The following is a 20,921-nucleotide window of genomic DNA, read 5'->3' as shown; positions in this document are numbered from 1 at the left end:
ACATGCTCGATCAATTATGTTTATTTGTGTTTGTTTATATCGATCAATTATGTTTGTTTATCATAAAGTATGCTACTTGATTTATCTAATTTTACCAAAATTGGTCATAATGTAATATTATAACTTTGATTTTATTTCATTAGTTATTTGTTCGGTGATTAGTATTGGCTGTTATTATGGTTTAAAAACTGGAATTAAATACGTGGGTCAAGTTATTCTATAAAAAAGACAAAAAATGAGAAGAATGATAAGGATTTATGGCCAAGAAATTTAAAAATAAAAACTCAAAACTAAAATAGGCAGCGAAAAAAAAGAAATAAATGAAAACAAAAATGTTTCCTCTATCTTCCTCACTCTTCAAAAAAAAGTCACGATATTGAGAAAAAAATATTATTGTGTATTTTTATTTTTCATTGTGTTTTTTTGTATATTTTTGTCATTAATTGTGTTTTTATTTTCCGTCAATGTGACTTTTTTCTCAAAATTGTGTTTTCTTAGTGTTTTTTTTTTCTTTTTTTTTTTAACCCAAAAGACGTGGGAAACGTTTTAGTTTTTTTTTTATTTTTTTTATTTTTTTAATTTTTGTTTATATTTGAATTACGATTATTATATTATTATTTTTATTAAAAAATTCTGAGGATTTTTTTTTCTACGAATTTTTATCACATTTCTTAACCTTTACCTCAAATACACATGTTAAAATGTTAACATGTTCTTTTACAAAAACAGTAAGGATGAATAAATAAGTATACAAAAGATAAGGGGCTCTTTATATCATCTTCCCAAAACAAAAGTACAAACTACCAAGATTCGATTAGTCAACAACTTAACACTTGAAAGACCAAACAAGTGTGAAATCAAATCAAATCAAATTCATAGGATTCAACTGGTCACTGAAGCAATCATCAAACAAAACAACAATATGGAGACAAAGCAAAATAACACAAAACCCAAAACCCCAGTTCGTTGCATCGTCAAACTCGGTCAAACATCCTTTCTTTTCAATTAATTCCCTAATTATGATTCATGCTATAAAATTGTGTTACAAGATTAGGAATTGAAATAATACCCAAAACATCTGGGACGGGTATAGGTAAGGGATGGAAATGAAACCCGAAACTGATGGGACGGGTATAGGACTATAGGTAAGGGATGGGTTTGGGATTATTTTTTAAATTTTCCGTGGGGTATAGGACGGGTATGGGATTTGGTTATATACCCATTTACCTGATTAGATACCCGAAATGACTTTCTTTTTTTATTTATTTTAAATGTATGTGAATATGCGGTATATAATATACCCGATTTATTTTAAGCATATACGGTAGATAATAACTTGATTATATTGATATATTTCTAATTTTTATTAACCGAATTATTTCAAGTGTATACGGTATATAATATGCTCGATTTATTTTAGGTATATACGGTATAATAATATACCTAGGGGTGAGCTAAAGCTAAAACTTCGGTTTTTGAAATTTTACTTTCGTTTTTTTTTTTTTTTTTTTGAATTCTTGAACTAAAAACTAAAAGTTTGGTCTTTGAATTTTTGAAAACGTTCACTTTCGGATTTTTTGGTTTTCCAATTTGGTTCGGTTTTTTTGGTTTTGCCGCTTAAATTGAAAATTTTGGATCGAAAAAAATGTTGGCTCAAAATAATGAAGTCGGGCCTAAATCATTTAGTTATCTAAAAATTAATGGATTATTATACATTTGAGCTAAAATATTTGAGTTACAGATTTATTAATTTCTTATAAATTACTTGAAATACAAAAAATATATAAAATTTATAAATTTGATTTGGTTCTGTTTTTTGGCTTTTATTTTATGCAAAACCTAAACCGAACATTCAACTATAGGTTTTCTTTTTACAAAAACATAAAAGTGTACCTTCGGTTTTTGTTTCGGTTCAGTTTTTCCTGTTCGGGTTCTTCGGTTTCATGCACATCAATAGATACCCAACGGGTTTTGGGACGGGTATGGAACAAACTTTAATAATCGGATATGGAGTTGGGATTATATAAACCCAACCCATTGTCATCCCTAAACAAGATCCCATACTGAATAATAATAATACTATGTGAACTTATAGGAGGCGCAGCGATCACCTGCAAGAACGAATTCGAAAAGATAAACGAAACCAATCTTACTACAGTTTCTTCGCAACTGCGTGAATCAATGATGTTTGGATCGTCATCTGGACCCGTACTTGAAATGGATTGGAGCAAACGCCCTTGAACATCGGAAACTGCGATTAAAGTTGACGAGTTTACGGAACAACATGTTTTAGAGTCCAACAGTTTTGTTGTTATTCATGGAGCAGGTTCAGTTAAGCTGTATATGTGAGTTATGTTTTCGGTTTTTAATTTTATTATTTATGTTTTTCAGGGTCTTTTGGTCATTTTCAAGCTAGTAAATCAGGTGTGCATAAAGGAGGTTTGGATCGGCCTCTTGTGAAAGCCGGTTTTGTTGAGACGCGTATTTCTGTAAGCGTTTCTGTTATTTAAAGTTGACCTTTGCTGGCTTTTGTCTCGTGTTTTTATTTTCGGTTGTTTCTCGTTTTGTAAGGTGACTTCGCTCAATCTTGAAATAGTTAGAGCACTTGCGAGAGGTACAATTCTAGTTTACTATTTAGTAATGTAGCCGATAGAGATTATATCGTTTGACTTGTGTAAAATGTTTACATACATGTTGTCATTATTCATCATTCAACATTTCAAGGGTGGCGCTTTGGTAAGCGTCCGATTTCCCTTAGAGATCTCATGATTCTCGGGGTGTTGGTGGGTCCATGCTTTTCTCCATTAGTTAGCAAGGGAATTACGGGCCCCACCAATATCCTAGCAGAGGTCTGTTAGTGTCTGGTAAACCTATTGGTTAGCAGGGTATTGGTGGGCCCCATGTTTTTCTCCATTAGTTGGCAAGGGAGTCACGGGCCCCACCAATATCCTAGCAGAGGTTTGTTAGTGTCTGGTAAACCTATTGGTTAGCAGGGTATTGGTGGGGCCCATGAGTTTTTCTAACTGATTATCTCAGTTTCCAAAAAAAAAAAGTTAATCTTAAAGACGAGACGTGATTATTATTTACGTTTGTTTAAAAATTTGTCACAGAGGGTATCCCGTCAGTTGCAATGTCTCCATTTTCATGTGGATGGTCAACTCGTGAAAGAAATGTATGGATGCACATAAAAATCTTTATAAGATTATTTGAATTTTTGTGACATCTTTTACATGTGAACATTTAAAAACCGAAAGCATACTTTTTTACAGATAGCTTCTGCTGATGTGTCAAACGTGGTTGAAGCCCTTGACTCCGGTTTTGTTCCGGTAAGTTTTGCACATATGATTGTCAAAAAGTTAATATTAATTATTTTGTAAATTTGAATTAATAGTTTCCATCTAGGTTTTGCACGGTGATGCGGTGCTTGATGAGTCACTGGTATGTAGCATTATTAGCATTTAACAACGAGAGTTCTTCTATGCTAATGACGATTAGTATCTAATTACAACATGTGATTTGATATTGTTTCAGGGCTGCACTATATTAAGCGGAGACGTGATCATAAGTCATCTAGCCGCGCATTTAAAGCCTCAATTTGTAGTTTTCCTTGTATCCTACTGTTTTGTTTTCCTTCACTATATATATAGCTTTAAACCAAAGTAATATCAAACATGATAAATATTATTTCTATAGTGTTCCTATACAATAAGCAATAAAGACCGATGTTTTTGGCGTATATGATCGCCCTCCTGCAGAACCGAACGCTGTTCTTCTCAGAGAGATTGGTGAGTACAATCTTTATACACAGTTCTTCGTCGGTACGTCAATATTATTATTAACGGTTTTATTGTCGTTTAACTTGATTAAATAATGACTGTGGCAGCCGTACGTGAAGATGGCAGCTGGTCGGTTGTGAACCCAACATTTGAAGACTCAGATAAGCAAGGTTAGTAAAATAATAAAGTTTATTATTTAGAAAATGAAATGAAATAAAGAGAAAAATAAAGTTTATAAATGATTTTTGTTAAACAGTTGAGATTAGTGTGGCGTCGCACGATACAACAGGAGGTATGGTGACCAAAATATCAGAAGCCGCAATGATTGCAAAACTTGGTATTGATGTGTATATTGTGAAGGTATATATATGTATTTTTATTTTTAATATTTGTCATTCGTAGCTTGCTTTTTATATAAAGGTACTTAATTATGAAAATGTTCTTTGCAGGCGACAACTGAACATTCGTTGACAGCGTTAAGTGGTAAACTGAGAGATAAGATCCCTGAAGACTGGCTCGGAACAGTTATTCGTTATGTTCCATGAAACATGTTTTGTCATGTGTTGTGCAACTTCATTTTTTCATGAGTCTCTTTGTTATTGTACCATGCAATTTGACCAGTTCAGGTTTTGATATAATTTTCAGGCATTCTTCATTCATCAGATATATTTGTAGTTTGCTAAAATTTATGTTTTTAAGATTCATTTGGAATTTATATATGTTTTTATTGTGGATTTTTTTGATTAAAACTTTAAGACAATGTTAGATTCATAAAGTTTTTTTCTTGTATAAGTGGTAAAGAGTGTAAGCGAGCTAAACCGCTGGTGAACTATACAAGATCGGCTAATTAAACTCTAAATCGAGACAATCTTAAACAAGAGGTTGAGTCTATTGTATGTTTCAATATTCAAGCCTAGGCTTCACTTGTCAAAGCTTACTATATGTATATATTTGTGATATTAGAAAATAAAAAGAAATTATAATGCTTAAACAAAACAATCAAATGAAAATAAATAGACAAGCTTAACTCAAGCTTTAAAAGAAGAGTTCAAAATAACTCAAGCTTTAACAGAACAGTTCAAAACAAGCCAAGCTCAAACTCTCGTAACCATAGGTTTTGAGAGTAAAATAGATAATGAACACGGTTCAAAACAAGCCAAGCTCAAACTCTCGTAACCATAGGTTTTGAGAGTAAAATAGATAATGAACACGCGCCCTCGTGCTGTCGATTCTGGACATGGTTGTAAACAGTTTTTATGCTTAGAAACAAAACTCGTGTGGTTTGAGCGACTAATGCGAGCTAATACTAGTTGGCATTAAAGAACAGATGTTACAAAACAAAAATAGTTATGCAAAATAAGCATTTCATAAGTTCACATGTCAGCTTCCCAAAAAAACGAGATGCAAAGTGTACATATCTCTCTCACCAAACAACCAAAATGTCAAAGTAACACAAGAAAACAAAACAAAACAAAACAAAGCAAAAACTGTAGGAAACATAGCAGAAACCTAGTAGAAACCTTCAAATAACCAAACACCATGATTCTAGCATATGGTTCTTTAATATGAAAGCTAACAATAACTCCACATTCCAATCCAAACAAGCAACAACTTCCAGAAATTACTTGGGACCGATATCCTTAAGAGCGCAGATCTGCTCCTCTCCCATGGCAGACATGACCGTCACAACAAGGTCCTTTCCTTCAGCAAAACCATCCTTAATCTGCATACATATGGTACACTATAGTTACAATATGCGTTATACGAAACATGGCGATTTACTTATTAGCGTGATTATCGGTACAGACCTGTGTAAGCAGAGTGTCATCGGTTGGAAGCTTGAGGTCATCCTTGGTACCACCGCTCTCAGTCAACAAACTCACCTATACAAACATTAAGCAAAATATCACTATATGCAAACTTACATAGAAATTTAAAGAAAGTGACAATACCAAAAGATACTATAGGACACTTACAAATCCATCCTCGGAAATATCAATGAGCTGATAATCGGTACGGTTAACATGTGGAACCTGCAATTAACAAGAATAACATAAGAAAAATATATAATTTTTAATAAAGAAATGAAAATGATTTTTGATGTATAAAAAACATACATCACAATTGTGGGAAGATGGAACGATATCTTCAAGTTTCTTTCCATTGAAGATATCGATTGCAACAAAGTGGCATTTGGCATGACCGTGCTTGCCAGTCTTAGAAGTAGAAACTTCAACAACCTGCAAAAAAAAAATATTATATTATTACAGTTAACACATGTAAGTATTTAAATTAACACTAATTCACGTTATAAACACAAACTACAATAACAGAATTTGCTTTCATTTTCAATAATTGGTCCATATAAAGAGGTGAAATTCAATCAGAATACTGTTTCTGGTAATTAAAAAAAAGCCACCGATACATGGTGACAATAAACTTCAAATTTCTATCAGATTAAAGAACAAGTGGCACAGATGGATGATCATTAATCTATACATTTTCCAGAATGTCAAACTTAAACCAGAAAATCTTCACAAACAAGCCGAGCCACTCGAGACCAGCCGTTAGAAGCTCACCTCGAAACAAACTTAAACAAGCTCGAGCCTAAACAAGCTTTTTATATATATAATTTCCTTCATTTTTATTTAATATATTTTCATAATAATTATTATACACAAATATATGATAAAATAACTAATTAATATATACTCTATTATAATGATAAATTGGAATTATAAGTAACTTGTAAATAACTATATAAATATATAAATGAAATAACTAAATAACTAATAATCAATAAACAAGCCAAGCTCAAGCGAAGCCAACCTCGAGCTTTAGAAATACAACTCTAAACAAGCTGAGTTTGAGCCTAAACAAGCTAAGGCTCAACTCATTTCAACCTCTAAACAAGACCACAAACTAGAAGTGCAAACGAGCTGAGCCGCTCACAAAGCAATTCAAGATCAGATGGATGAAAAGCACAAAACAAAACAAGCCAAGCCTCAAATAAAGCTTGCCTAGTTATATCAATCTGGAGCTCAAGCATTGTATGGAAAATTGTTTAGGCACGTGGAGCCTTAACCAGCCTTGCGACCTTTTAAAGTTCAACTCTTTTAAACTTCTATGTATTAGTTTCACACAACATAGTCTTTTCAAGCCAAGCTTTAGCTCATTTAAGGTTCTGCATACGAGCTCAGGTCGACCTTAAGCTCGTTTGATTTTTCTCACAATATATACAAATACATAAAATTGTATATAAAGAAATTAATAAACAATAAATAAAAATAAAGAGAAAACTACAAAAAAAAAATCAAATTTGACCAATTTTTTTCAAAAACAGACACTAAAATTTAGTCTCCAACCTCAAAAGACATGCGCATTGATCCAATCAGTATTCACCACATACTTCAATACGGCTACAAATATGGAAGGCGGTTAAGCCTTAGCCGTCACTCTTTGGACTTTGAAAATCATTAAAAACAACCTCAAAACAAATCAGAAACTGCCACACGTCAAAAGCAGGCTAAATATAACCTACAAATTTTAGTTGCCTCGTTGTAGGCTAAAAAACATCAGCTAAGCCAGAATCTCCTTTTTAACCGCTAAAAAAAGAAAAGGCGGCTAAAAAAGAGAAGATGGTTTAGCTGACGTTCTCTTTTAGCCCACATCGATGCGGCTAAGGCTTGTAGGCTAAATTCAGCAGGATTTGAACACGTGGCCGTTTCTGATTGGTCAGTGGTTACTTTTTGTGATTGTCAGTGCTGAAAAAGTGGTGGCTAAGCTTTCATACTTTTAGCCATCTTGTCGTGTGTGGTCAAAGCCTGATTGACTCAATTAGAATTCCTATTGAAGTTGGAGGGTAAATTTTTGAAAAAATATTAGTCAAACTAGATTACTTATGCAAGTTTTCCAAAATTAAACAAGCCAAGCTCAAACTTTGGCTCGTTTAAGGTTCTGAATACGAGCTCCGGCCGATCTTTAGCTCATCTGGTTTCTCTCTCTCTCTCTCTCTCTCTATATATATATATATATATATATAATTGTATATAAAGAAATTAATAATTAACAAAAAGCTAACAAGCCGAGCTCAAGCTTTGGCTTGTTTAAGGTTCTGAATACGAACTCCAGCCGATCTTTAGCTAGTCTAGTTTTTCACAATATATATACAAATATATAAACCTGTATATAAAGTTATTAATAATCAATAAAAAAACTAACAGGCCAAGCTCAAGCTCTAGAAAAGAAGCTATTTAGTTTTTCTCATAAAAAAAATTTAAAAATAACTAAAAGTGTATTTAAATAAATTAATTAATAAAACAATAAACAAGCCGAGCTCGAGCTTTAAAACATAACAAACTCAAAGCTTTAGAAAAATATCTCGAAACAAGCCAAACTCAAGCCTAATCATAACAAACACTAAACAAGTGAACATATCAACATTTCAATCCATATAACCTTATAACAATAACCTAATAATAATAATAATAATCAAATCCATAACATTAACATCAACTAAATCAGATCTATAAGTATAATATTAAATATTAAAATATTAAATCAGTACCTTACAAGCACGATTCTTAATAACGATATAACCGTTCTTCCTGATGGTACCGGCTTGCTGCGGGAACGTTTTCGATGCTCCGGCATCGGCCTTCGACTCGAACTGGTGCTCTTCGTCAGACATGATTATTATTATTATTGATATTGACGAAGAAGATGATTGATTGATTGATTGATTGATTGAAGGAGTGTGAAGAATTGGGGATTTAGGGTTTTTAACGGCAGCCGTACAAACAGATTGGTGAGATTGGATTGTGGCCGTTGGATTGAAGAGATTGGGGTTTGGTGGTTATTATTATATCCTTTGTGTATTGTTTGGTTGACATATTACATCCTCAATGTTTTGGGTTGTGAATAGGCATGTAAATGAACCGAATTTTCGGTGAACTGTTTATGAATCGTTCGGCTAAAGTTTGTTTATTTATTAAACGAATGGAGATGAACAAAAATTATGTGTTTGGTTATTTATGTTTGTTTGTTTTTGTCTATTTATGTTTGTTTATGTATTAACAGAAAATAATTAAATACTATTTAAATGAGTAATCTACTTAAAGATCTGAGTAAACTGTGGTATTCGTTCCTGTGTTTTTTCAAATATGCGGTTTTAGTCCAGTGGTTTTTAATTTGCGATTTTCGATTTTCGTCCATGTGGTATCATTTCACTTGCAATCAAACCTGAATTCACTAACCCCGTTAAGTCTGGTCGTTAAACTCATTGGTGTAAGAGGCATTTTTGTCATTTTTCTCCCAAAATAAACCCCAATAATAATCCGCAAGCTCACTCACGTGATGGGCTGGGATGTATATGGGGAAAAAGGACAAAACAGTCCCTCACACCTATGAGTTTAACAATAAGACTTAACGAGGTTAGTGAATTCGGGTTTAACTGCAAGTGAAATGAAACCACAGGGACGGAAATCGCAAATTTGAAACTATTAGACTAAAACCGCAGATTTTTACAAACCACGTGGACGAAAACCGAACTGTTCGTTTAGATTTTAAACAAAAGAACATGAACATGTTCATTTTTTTAAATAAACTAACATGAACACAATATATTTGTTCGGTTAAGTGTTCGCATTCATGTTTGTTTAAAATTAAATGAACAAACACGAATTTGTCCATCTTTGTGTTCGTTCGGTTCGCTTATGACCTAGTTGTCAAGGAATATTGTCAATGCCAAAATTATTGTTTTTTTATATAAGTTTGGTGATTTAAGCGGTATGAAGTTTATAATTCAAACATTATGAGAGTTATATAAACTTTATAAACATTATGTGTTGTGAAAAAAAAAGCATGTTTGATGCGTAGGAAAAAAATGGTAAAAAGTATATCAAGGTTTACATACTTTGAAACATTTCTAATGATACGTGAACATAAAGTAGATGTCTAAAGTGGTTTTGTGCATTTTTTTTATAACTATAAACGTTAGAATCAATACCGTCATGGTTTATATTCTAGTCACCGTTTTCATAAACGGACAAAACCATCGATTGGATTGCGACCGGCCATAAACGGCATGTTCGATTCAGTTATGCAAACATTGGTTGTACTTGTAGTCAATAGCAGCACTAGATATAGTTATCAATTTTATAGCAAAAGTTGTAAAAGTTCAACGGGTCGTTCACCGTAACTTATCGACGCCAAAGAACTGTAACTTTGTTTTTAGTAGGATCGTGTACAGATCATACCATCAAATCCAAAACATCTAACAAGCATTATCATGTCAAATATTTACAACTTATCTTATAAATTATAAAAATTCCAACCAGTTGATCAATCAATCATTCACTTGGAACATAAAAATCAAACTTCACATCCATCAAACCCGAACTCGCGCCATCATCTTTATCTTCGACATTCACAACCGTTCCCTCTTCGTCCTCTTCTTGATACTCGGCTTTCACCCGTCTCACGGGCACAGTAACCGAGTAAACCGTCCCAAGCGCAGGGTCCGTCGACACGTTGAGTTGGACTTTATCTTGCGACTCAATCACCACAAAATCCGAAAGCGCGTCGACTATATTTCCAACTATCTTCTGCTTCGCCTCGTCACTGACCGCACACCGATCAGAAAACAAAATCATTTTCAACCGTTGTTTAGCGACACTCGCGTTTGAGTTCTTGATCATTGATGAAGACGGGAATACTACCTTCCATGCTAAAGTTAACTGCTCGAAGAAGTTCATGTTCATCGTGTTTATTAAGAAGCTTTCGGCGTCTTGGTTGATTGAGGTTTTGGAAAAATCATAGTCGCTAAAGATCCCGAGAGGTCGTTTAGCGTGGCACCGTGTGCTCGATACACGTGATATTGAAGTTGACCGTTTATGCGTGTTTTTAGAAACACTCGATCTGCGGGTTAGAAAACTAACTGAATCCAATGAATATCAAATTCAAATATATACAGAAACATTAGGACCATAAGCTATGTCAACAAACATGAATTATTGATACTATTTGGGGCGTAAACGAGCCAAGCCCGAGCTCGTTTAGACTCGAGCTCGGCTAGTAAGTTTTTTTACAAGCTCGAGTTCGTCGCTCTCGAGTCTCGACTCATTTATTAATTTATCAATTATTTTACTTATAATTATACTGCATATATTATATTTACATATTTTATATATAAGATTTACTCTTTTTTTCATAATTGTATATATATAAATATAATTAATATAAAACTATAGCTTATCATATAAAATGCAAATTATATAAATAACAGGCTCTTTTAGGCTCACGAGCCAAACCGAGCCTGAGCTCTTCAAGACTCAAGTTTGGCTCGTGAATTGTTTTCCAAGCTCGAGTTTGGCTAGTTTCGAGCTCTATTTCTAAAGCTCGAGCTCGATTCCTGAGCAGTTTTTCAAGCTCGGGCTCGATTCCTGAGCAGTTTTTCAAGCTCGAGCTGAGCTTGGGCTCGACTCGTTTATCAATTTATTAATCGTTTTACTTGTATTTATACTCTTTTTTTGTATATATGTTATATATAATATTTTCTTAATTTTTCATAATTTTATATAAGACAAAATTAATGTAAAAGTATAATTTATTATATTAAACAAAGACTATATAAATAATAAGCTCGTTTAGTCTCACGACAATGCTTGAGCTCGACAACTAAAGATCGGGCTCAGGCTCAAGTTCAGACTCATTTATTAAACAAGCTAATTATAAGTCTCGAGTTCGGGCTCGAGCTCAATTCCAGCTTTTAACGAGCCAATCACGAGTAGTTTATGAGCGGCTTGGCTCGTTTGCACCCCTAATTATTCTCAAATCCACAAAAAAAAACTCCTAATTTTGACAATAAAGTACCATAAACCCAAATATTGAGTCTTAATATAACCATTAACAGACCAATTGTTTGAATCTATATATAAAAAAATTGAAATAGTGGTTTTGGAAATCAGACCTTGGGTGGTGGATTGATGCGAAGAGAGGTTATAGGAGAAGAGCCTAATGTTGCAGAAACCCTAAGATTACCAGCAATCGCCATTAATTTTTATCTCAATTTGTTCGATTGGTGGTTCGAGTGTTTGGTTTACGGTATTCGTCAACAGTAATGTGCTAAAAGTTTTAACGGTTACATCTAACTTGCAACCAATTGGATGTGTAAACAGCCGAGTCCGAGCTTGACTAGGCTAGAGCTCTGCTCGTTTTGACTTATGTGAGCTTAACTCGTAAGTCATTTTTTCAATCTTGAGCTAGGCTCGTTTGTTATTTAATGATTAATTTATATATCCATTTTAATTTATTTTTATATAATTTGAGAAAAACTTTAAGCGACGTAGAGTTTGGTTTTGTAGCGTGATATTAATACATAAAAATCTAAAAAGGGTTAAATTTATAAAAGTATAAGGCTCGTGAAGGCTTAAAAGCGTCTCATACAAAGCTCGAGCACGGACTTGATAACTAAACAAACTTTTTTTGAGGTTTGGGCTTGGCTCGAGCTCGAAAAAAACCATGCTTGTTTCGAGCTTTTTATCGATGCGATCTAAAGTAGCTCACGTGCGGCATAACTCGTTTACATGCCTAGCAACATTGTAAAATATAATATGGATTGATACAAGTTAGAGCATGATGAAAGCACAGTAGATCAAGTTGTCTTGTTTTCTTATGCTAATGCACCTCGATAGTTCAAGAAGGTGACCATATTTCAATCGCGGTTATGGAAGGCGGAAAGATGTCATTGGCCACTTTACCCCGCCAATCAACAACACCCTCTAGCGCATGGTCTTCCTCCCCATTCTGGAGCTATCACAATAATGCCCATGAGGGCTCAAAAGGTGGGGTCCATCCCTACTAACGATCAATACTTTTTCTTTTAAAAAAAATCTATTTAAACATAATTAACCTGTAACGTTTAAATTAATATGTGACTAGTTATTGCCCCATAAATCATAATCCCCATTGTTTATACGACAGTGACATAACATGATAACTAGCTCTTGCTAGCTATCAAACAACACACAACCTTATAGTAATTATTCATATTTTCACACTAGTTATTAAATTTACCATCCTATCGGTTTTCACTTGTTCTAAAAATCGGAAGACGACAAAAATAACCTAAGATATAAAATTTGACTCATTGGTAGCATATGAATTGAAAACAATTGTCTCTTATTATAATCAATCATATTTATAATTGTGTCACTTTGTAAATATATAACTTTTTAAATGTTTAATTTGAGATATCTCAAATACACTAAATACTGAACTACTGAAGTCGTGTGGACCATTGCCGAAGCAATTCAAATCAAACAATCCTTTCAATTGGCCAAGTGGGTAGATAGGTTGTATATGGTCATAAATTTAATACCCTTGTAACACATTATAAACACTCAAAAGTCAAAATATACACATTCTCATACACAATAACTTACCATTTATTTTACTCAACTATATTTGCTTCAACATAAAAATTCAAAAACCAAAGTTTCGATTTTATGTTCGGTATTAATTAAAAACCGATCCAAACTAAACTATGCAAAAATATATATATGCATTCTAAACTTTTAATATATAACGTTTCAAAAACCATTTATTTTACTCAACTATATTTGCTTCAACATAAAAATTCAAAAACCAAAGTTTCGATTTTATGTTCGGTATTAATTAAAAACCGATCCGAACTAAACTATGCAAAAATATATATATGCATTCTAAACTTTTAATATATAACGTTTCGTCATAATCATAATCATACTCATGTTACATAATAAACTTTGGATATATTTAACTATGTTTGTTCATCAACATAAAAATACCATAAACTTCCCAAAACAATAAAATCATCCAAGCTACAAAACACAAATACAACATATAACTAAACCCTCCTTTAACCAATCCACCACTGTCTTCGAAGCCTCTTCACCACTTGCTTCAACCTTACATTGCACATACAACACCGTATTCGCCACCACATACATCAAAATCAACAACACCGGATCCAAATACACGACTCCAAGTCGCAAAATCCATATCCAGATTGACATTGTCTCGTTATTTTGCGAAATGGACGCGTACCTCAACGACATGTATATTGTAAATATTGTAATAAACACTAGGGAAAACGAGTGGCGTCGAATTTCATTGGATTGATTTGCGCTTTGACGTAGAGTTTGGAACCCTGATTTCGACTCCAAGATTGTGATAGCAGATGCTGATCCCCAAACTACTAAGAAGAATGTTATTAAAATTGCTAAAGAGTATGAAAAGATCAAGTTTATGAACGTTGAAACGAATAGATTGGAATCAAACAACGATTTAATAGTTTCGTTTATGGCAAGTGAAGAGAGTGTGCATGTGAAGATGAGGATGAATATTATTATCAAACCGGTGAAAATTGTGTGAAGAAGAGGGATATATGAATGCACGAGTGATTTAACAGTGGAGAATACAGTGAGTGGTTTATGATGGATGGCTTGGTTTGTGCTATAGGTGATTAATGCTACACCCGCGGTTGTGGGAAGGATGACAAAGCAAGTGAAGGTGAGAATTGTAATTAGGGTTTTTAGGGTTAAAAGGTTTTGAGAAAATGAGATTATTGTTTTGAAAATGAAGAGATTGAATGGATGATCAACTTCGGTGGTGGCCGAGGCGATGGAGGAGTAGAGTTTAACCGCGGTGATGGTTAAGGGGAAGAAGAGGAGGGAGATGGTGATGAAATGGAGGGAATTGGTATTGAGGATTGCGATTGTTAGACGGTAGAGTTGTTGGCGGTTTGTGGTGGTTTGGGTGGTGGTAGAAGACATTGTTGGATGTTGAAGGTTTAGTTTTGGTTTGAGGGTATGAATTATGAAGTATGAATTGAAGAAGATGATGTTATACTAGTTTTTGTTATTCATTATTGGTGTACAAGAAGTCATGAAGAAGATGTTAGTAGGACATGATTTTGCAATATGTGGTCATGTGATGACCTAAAACAATGGATAATGCAAAGATATTGATTTTTATTTAATTTCCAAAATAAATAAAATAGTTAATTGAATACATAGGTCATTTGTTTACTCGGTATTTACCTTTTGTGTTAAAAGTTATACATAAGTGTAACAAAAATATGGAACATGAGTATTTTAATAAACAAATTAAATACGGGTGAAAGCTAGAATAGGGTTCACTATGATAAACGTTATGGGTGAGTAATAATCGAATCGTTAACCGAAAACCGACGAAACCGAATCGAAAAAACCGAAAACCGATATTAATTGAACCGCACCGAACTCTACATTTTTTTTTTCACATTAACCTTTTTTTCCTCTATTTCATATATTATATACATTAATTGTTTAATACTATCATGTTCATGTATTTATATCTCTATTTCATACACTAATATCTCAATTTCATACATTTATACCTTAATTTCATGTAGTTATACCTTTATTTCATGTATTTTTAAGCAAAATTTTATCCCAAGTTTGATATTAGTTATTAACCGAAATTCATCGAACCAAACCGTTCACACCCCTAATAAACGCTAGTTAATATATGATAGTAAAAGGGTCAATGATTTATATCAATGCTAGTGGTTTAACATATAGTTATATTGTATACTGAATTCACGGTAATAATTAACTAAATGACTCACAAATCAATTGATACATCGACACTTGGACCAGCTTTATGCCATTTTAATCAACTTGTAAAACAATACAATTGTGCAAACAATCAAAAACTTAAAATCATAGAAGATTTTCAACAATAAAGATACCAATCACTCAATTACGATTATTATTTATGGACTATAAAAAGATGATACAATTCCACACATGGTAAAATAAACAACCAAACTATACTTAACAAAAACACCAATTTACTAAAACCTCCATTTGCCTCCTCCTTAGTCAGTTCATGCAAAACCTCACCATCTCCATCATTCATAACATGAATCTTAACATACTCGTCGGAAACCGCCCCTTCCTCCACGGTCTTTACAACCTTTCCTTGCACATACAACACGGTGTTCGCCACCACATAGTGCAAAATCAACAAGGATGTAAACAAATATACAATTCCAACATGCAAAACTAAAGTCCAGGTTGCTTTTGGTCCGGATATTTGGTGCGTGGTCAAATAAAAGAGCGTGATGACGAGAAAGAATCCTGTATTAAACAGTAAGTAAAACGAGCGACGTCGAAATTCATTCGATTGATTTGCACTTTGACGTAGAGTCTCAAATCCTGATCTTGATTCAAATATTGTGATCGCGGCTGCTGATCCCCAAATTGCCATGCAGAATATTATAGCGAGTGCTATAGCAAATGGAACGATAAAGTTTACGAAGATTGAAACGAATAACACATGGAAATGAAACCCTAACGCTTTAATCGCTTCAATGACAACGATTTGTGAAAGAGTATATAAGATGAAAAGGATGATTAATATTAGCGATCCGGATATTATTGTGTGAAGAAGTGGAATGCATGAATGCGAGAGCGATTTGAGAGTTGAGGAGAACGTGATAGGTGTACGTTGGATCGCTTGGTTTGTGCTATAGGTGATTAATGCAATGCTTACGACGGTGGGAAAGATGACAAATAAGGCGAATGCGAGGATTATAATTAGGATTTTGAGATGTGGCTAGTGTTTTAATGAGGAAGAGGTTGAATGGATCAAATATGGTGGTGGCATCGGTCCCTAGGGATGAGGAGAAGTAGAACTTAACCACGGTATAGGCCGAGAAGGTGGCCGGGAGGAAGAGGAGAGAGTAGAGGATGAAATGGAGGGAGTTGTCGTTAAGGATTCGGTTTGTTACGCGGGTGAGTTGCCAGAGTTGCCAGCGGTTTGCGGTTGTTTGGGTGGTGGAGGAAGACATTGTTGAAGGTTTTAGTATTGTTATGAGTATGATACTTGAAGGAGAGGTGATATGATGATACTATAAAAGGTTTCACATGGAGTTTTTAAGTTGAAATGTCTTTTAAGATAAGGGAATTAATGATGAGTTTGACCATTTCAGCTATGGTCTACAAGGTTTCTATATGGCTAAAGGAACTAATAGTCAAAACTTGACTTAGCTATTGTGTTTCATCTGGCTATTTTATCATTTATCACCTTGACTAATTTGAGGCTTTTTAGTGTTGGATATTTTAGTGTAATTAACTAGAGATTGCGTATGGCATTCAAACAAGAGTGCCTGTTAGTATGAATGGCATCGGGACTAACGGGGGATCCAAGGGGGGCAGCCCCCTTGACGGAGGTTTGGGGGCAGCGGCCCCGAGAGAAGCAGGGTCCAAGGGGCGGCAACCCCTAGCTGGGGTCGATCTGTGATGTTCCAAAAACCGTTTCTTCCCTATATTCAATTTCTATATGAACATTCGATTTTACTAGCAATTTTCGAGATACACAGCATCCAAAATCCATACAAAATTCTTGAATCGTATTCAAATTTTATCCGGTCAAATTATTGATATACACTCCAAATATTTGATCTGAAAGTGAATACACAACTTCAGAGTCATCCAGTTTACTGCTTCATACGAATTTCCCCAACATAAAGTATACTATAGAGTTAGTCATGGCTAATATCTTTGGGCTTAAAGTCATATTACTTAAGAAGTGAAGATTTGACTCCCCAACCTATTCATCTTGTCATCTCAATCTACAATTCTAATGTATATCTGACTTGAAAATGTAAATTAGGGAATTGATTGAAGAAGAAAATAACAATGATGAAGAAAATACTTGAACCATTAATTTAGATGTTTTTTTGTTAGACATTGACAATGTTATAGTGAGAGAGAAAATGAGATGTGTTACGTTAAATAATTGTTATAGATGAACTCAAATATATATATAGTTAAATTATAAACGTGAAAAGAAGTAAACGGTCAAATAACATGTCATTTTCTATAAGTAACCTATGATTCAAACTATATATTTTCATATGAATTATATATAATAGGTATTTATGTTTCAAGTACTTCGCAGGCAATTTCATATTCTCAATCAACTTGTCAAGTAATTAATAATAGACATTTTCGAGAATAATTCAAAGAAGAAAAAACTTATATCACACTCGGTCGCCTTCCATGACGTACCTCTTTTACGATCAATTCAACATGGTAGATTTCATTGATTATTCTAATTTTTTTAGCAAACTTAATATATAAAATATTTTATATAATAAAATATTTTATTTATAGTTCATGAAAGTTTAGAGAACCAAGTTTAGGATGAAAAGACTTAGTGTGAGTACACGAAAGCCATATATATGCCTTGAAATTGTAAGTACGAAGTTAAATCGATTGCTAAACCATTTAGCGAACATTTTTGTTATTGTCAAATCATAATGCCAAGTCTGCTAATTCATGTGCAAGGATCAAACCCGTTGCCACTTTATCTGGCAATGGGTTTTGAATTGTCAAATCAGTAATAAAGTGAGTGCAAACCTATGAGTAGGAATCTTGAATTACAAAGTCATCGCCAAACGGTTTGGCAATGAGTTTTTTAGTCTATCAAGCTTAACCCGGCCATTAAATGGCGTGGGTATCTCGAAACCAAACTCATCGTCAATCGAATTGATGATGAGTTTTTTCTTCTAGGTTAAACCGTGCTTAATTTACCTAAAAGAATTTGTATCATCATCATCATCGTACTCAGTATATCCCACTAATAGCAAAGCTATGGTAGGGTCTGAGGAGGGTAAGATGTAAGCAGCCTTACCTCTACCCCATAGGGATAGAGAGGCTGCTTCCGGTGAGACCCCCGGCTCGATAGTAGTTTTGCATCAAGCCTTGGACATAAGGCACATAGCACTCAATCATCGGGACACCGGCTGATCGGTGCATGTACCCTTATCTTTCAGCTATCAACGCCACTACATGATGCCTGATTAACCGTCCGTTACTTTTAACATTATTTTCACGAGATTAGTAAAATAACGTCAAAATTAGTGCAATTTCACTTTTGCCCACCCGAGGGTTCACACATATATACATCATATGTGCGCACCGCAAGCGGGGCTATGTATTAGGATATGTGTTTTGAATAAATTCTGAATTACAAAACAGTAAAAAGATGATAGAATTGCACACATAATAAAACCACCCAAACTATGAATAACAAATACAACAAATAATTAAAACCTCCATTTGCATCCTCCTTAACCATTTCATGCAAAACCTCACCATCTCCATCATTCACAACCAGCCTAACATGCTCGCCCGAAACCCCTTCGGCCGCGGTCTTTACAATCTCTTCCTCATTCGCTACCTTGCCCTGAACATACAACACCGTGTTCGCCACCACATACATCAAAATCATCAACAATGACTGCAAATATATGGCTCCCACTTGCAAAACCAAAGTCCATGTTTCCTTTTGGGTAACGGTCGAATATGCAAGCGATGTGCCTAATCCGAATCCTGTGATGAACACTATGGAAAACGAGTGACGTCGATATTCAGTGGATTGGTTTGCGCTTTGACGTAGAGTTTCGAATCCTGATTTTTGTTCCAATATTGTGATCGCAGCTGCTGATCCCCAAACTACCATGCAGAATATAATGGCCATGGCTAGAGCGTACGAAACGATTGTGTTTACGAAGATTGAAAGGTATAACGTATCGAAATGAAAGCCTAACGCTTTAATCGCTTTGATGAGAACTATTGGAGAGAGAGTAAATACAAGGAAAAGGATGATTAATATTATCGATCCGGATATTATTGTGTGAAGAAGTGGAATGCATGAATGCGAGAGCGATTTGAAAGTTGAGGAGAAGGTGATAGGTTTATTATTAGGTTTACGATGGATCGCCTGGTTTGCGCTATAGGTGATTAATGCTACGCCTGCGACGGTGGGAAGGATGACAAAGAAGGCAAATGCGAGGATTTTAATTAGGGTTTTGACGGTTAGAGATGCGAGTATTGTTTTGATGAGGAAGAGGTTGAATGGATCAAACATGGTGTTGACATTGGTCCCGGGGGTTGAGGAGAAGTAGAATTTGACCGCGGTATAGGCGGAGAAGGTGGCCGGGAGGAAGAGGAGAGAGTAGAGGATGAAATGGAGGGAATTGTCGTTGAGGATTCGGGTTGTTACGCGGTAGAGTTGCCGGCGGTTTTCGGTTGTTTGGGTGGTGGAGGAAGACATTGTTGATGGTTTTAGTTTTGTTATGTCTATGATCTATGAAATAGAGGTGATTTAATGGTATTATATGAGTTTTAGTTATGTGGTTTAAGTTGAAATGTCATTAAGAGTGAGGAAATTGATCATGAGTTTGACCATTTCAAGTCATGATGAACAAGGTTTTTATATTCAAAACTTGACTAAGCCATTGTTTCATTAAGTGAAGGGAAGTTGATGATGAATTTGACCATTTCAACGTGGTCAACACGGTTTTTATATGGCTAAAAGAAACTAAAAGTCAAAACTTGACTCTAAGCTATTGTTTTTATCTTTATCACCTTTTATTCTGAAGTATAATGTAGTGTAGACTATAGAGTTAGTCATGGTGAACACCTTAGGGCTTTGATTCGTACATCTAAGATTCTAAGTAGAAGAAGTTCAAAGTTTAGAGACCCAAGTTTGATCATCTTTAGATGAAAAGGCTGGTGTGAGTACATGAAAGCCGAAAAATCAAAATCGAAGCTCAATAGAACAAACGCCGACGTCACAAAATAATGCCAACGAATGTAGTTTTCCGATTCGTGTTGGTACATGTTGGATCATGAAACTCTAAAAACTTATTCTTGCACTTAACAAGGTTTGCTTAAAGTAGCAACCTAAGTTCATCCTTGAATTGTTAAAAAGAATGTTTGATCAAAATCTCAAGGCATGATTTTTTTAATCACATGGTGGTATATTCTTAAAACTGTTTACATCAAGGGTCATCGATAACTCGAATTGTTGATGAGTTGTCTCCGGCCAACATAACTTTGTCATACGTGCGTGTCAAATGTGGTCAGTACGAGGTTAAGCTGATCACCAAACCATTTAGCTATCAGTTTTGTCATCGCCAAAGTTAGCTAGTTCGCATGCTAACGTCAAACTCATCGCCACTTCAATTGGCAATGGATTTCGTAAATTAGAAAGTCATTGCCAAACAGTTTCGCGATGAGTTTTTTGTAGTCTCCATGGGCGTAGCTT

At 34.4% G+C, this 20,921-nt stretch overlaps 3 protein-coding genes and 1 pseudogene across 5 annotated transcripts; 1 reads left to right on the top strand and 3 right to left on the bottom strand.

The window, feature by feature from the left end:
- Nucleotides 1-716: 716 nt before the first annotated feature.
- Nucleotides 717-4,569, top strand: LOC143593613 (isopentenyl phosphate kinase-like; annotated as a pseudogene). Its single transcript, XR_013146142.1, has 12 exons — nt 717-983; nt 2,096-2,326; nt 2,392-2,489; nt 2,572-2,614; nt 3,111-3,172; nt 3,270-3,326; nt 3,403-3,438; nt 3,532-3,609; nt 3,719-3,785; nt 3,884-3,946; nt 4,033-4,136; nt 4,226-4,569. The product of XR_013146142.1 is annotated as an isopentenyl phosphate kinase-like (transcript).
- A 655-nt stretch (nt 4,570-5,224) lies between these two features.
- LOC143593620 (eukaryotic translation initiation factor 5A-like) lies at nt 5,225-8,529 on the bottom strand. The gene is made up of 5 exons (XM_077073196.1): nt 8,344-8,529; nt 5,894-6,016; nt 5,753-5,809; nt 5,585-5,659; nt 5,225-5,499 (listed from the first exon to the last, which is right to left on the bottom strand). The coding sequence occupies exons 1-5, from the start codon at nt 8,464-8,466 to the stop codon at nt 5,398-5,400; spliced, it is 480 nt and encodes a 159-aa protein (XP_076929311.1). The 5' UTR covers nt 8,467-8,529; the 3' UTR covers nt 5,225-5,397.
- A 1,578-nt stretch (nt 8,530-10,107) lies between these two features.
- On the bottom strand, nt 10,108-11,874 carry LOC143593612 (cell division topological specificity factor homolog, chloroplastic-like). Its single transcript, XM_077073190.1, has 2 exons — nt 11,745-11,874; nt 10,108-10,722 (listed from the first exon to the last, which is right to left on the bottom strand). Exons 1-2 carry the CDS (start codon nt 11,827-11,829, stop codon nt 10,127-10,129), a joined length of 681 nt encoding a protein of 226 aa, XP_076929305.1. The 5' UTR covers nt 11,830-11,874; the 3' UTR covers nt 10,108-10,126.
- A 1,607-nt stretch (nt 11,875-13,481) lies between these two features.
- Nucleotides 13,482-20,060, bottom strand: LOC143593619 (uncharacterized). 2 transcript variants are annotated; one of them, XM_077073195.1, is made up of 2 exons: nt 19,050-20,060; nt 13,482-13,723 (listed from the first exon to the last, which is right to left on the bottom strand). In XM_077073195.1, exons 1-2 carry the CDS (start codon nt 19,923-19,925, stop codon nt 13,637-13,639), a joined length of 963 nt encoding a protein of 320 aa, XP_076929310.1. In that variant the 5' UTR covers nt 19,926-20,060; the 3' UTR covers nt 13,482-13,636. The 2 variants fall into 2 exon arrangements, with proteins under 2 accessions (XP_076929310.1, XP_076929309.1); XM_077073194.1 differs by lacking the exon at nt 13,482-13,723 and adding an exon at nt 15,422-15,698 and having other exon boundaries at nt 18,960-20,060.
- Between the last annotated feature and the right edge of the window lie 861 nt (nt 20,061-20,921).

Source organism: Bidens hawaiensis, unplaced genomic scaffold (assembly GCF_021521415.1).
Source record: "Bidens hawaiensis isolate Kalapana, Puna unplaced genomic scaffold, B.hawaiensis_p1.1 tig00042398_1, whole genome shotgun sequence".
In the NCBI taxonomy this organism is placed as follows: domain Eukaryota; kingdom Viridiplantae; phylum Streptophyta; class Magnoliopsida; order Asterales; family Asteraceae; genus Bidens; species Bidens hawaiensis.
Note: the sequence above shows the minus strand (reverse complement) of the source record. Positions and strands in the feature narration are given on the sequence as shown.

Bases quoted from the DNA above. Each gene is read 5' to 3' on its own strand.
- LOC143593620 (XM_077073196.1), bottom strand. From the start codon at position 8,466: ATGTCTGACGAAGAGCACCAGTTCGAGTCGAAGGCCGATGCCGGAGCA. The intron at 6,017-8,343 runs GTACTGATTTAA...TTTTTTTTGCAG, and splicing joins TTAAGAATCGTGCTTGTAAG to GTTGTTGAAGTTTCTACTTC. The intron at 5,810-5,893 runs GTATGTTTTTTA...TGTTAATTGCAG, and splicing joins CATCTTCCCACAATTGTGAT to GTTCCACATGTTAACCGTAC.
- LOC143593612 (XM_077073190.1), bottom strand. From the start codon at position 11,829: ATGGCGATTGCTGGTAATCTTAGGGTTTCTGCAACATTAGGCTCTTCT. The intron at 10,723-11,744 runs TCTGATTTCCAA...TTTGATATTCAT, and splicing joins CATCAATCCACCACCCAAGG to TGGATTCAGTTAGTTTTCTA.
- LOC143593619 (XM_077073194.1), bottom strand. From the start codon at position 19,925: ATGTCTTCCTCCACCACCCAAACAACCGAAAACCGCCGGCAACTCTAC. The intron at 15,699-18,959 runs GTTTTGCATGAA...GGAGATGGTGAG, and splicing joins TGAATGATGGAGATGGTGAG to GTTTTGCATGAACTGACTAA.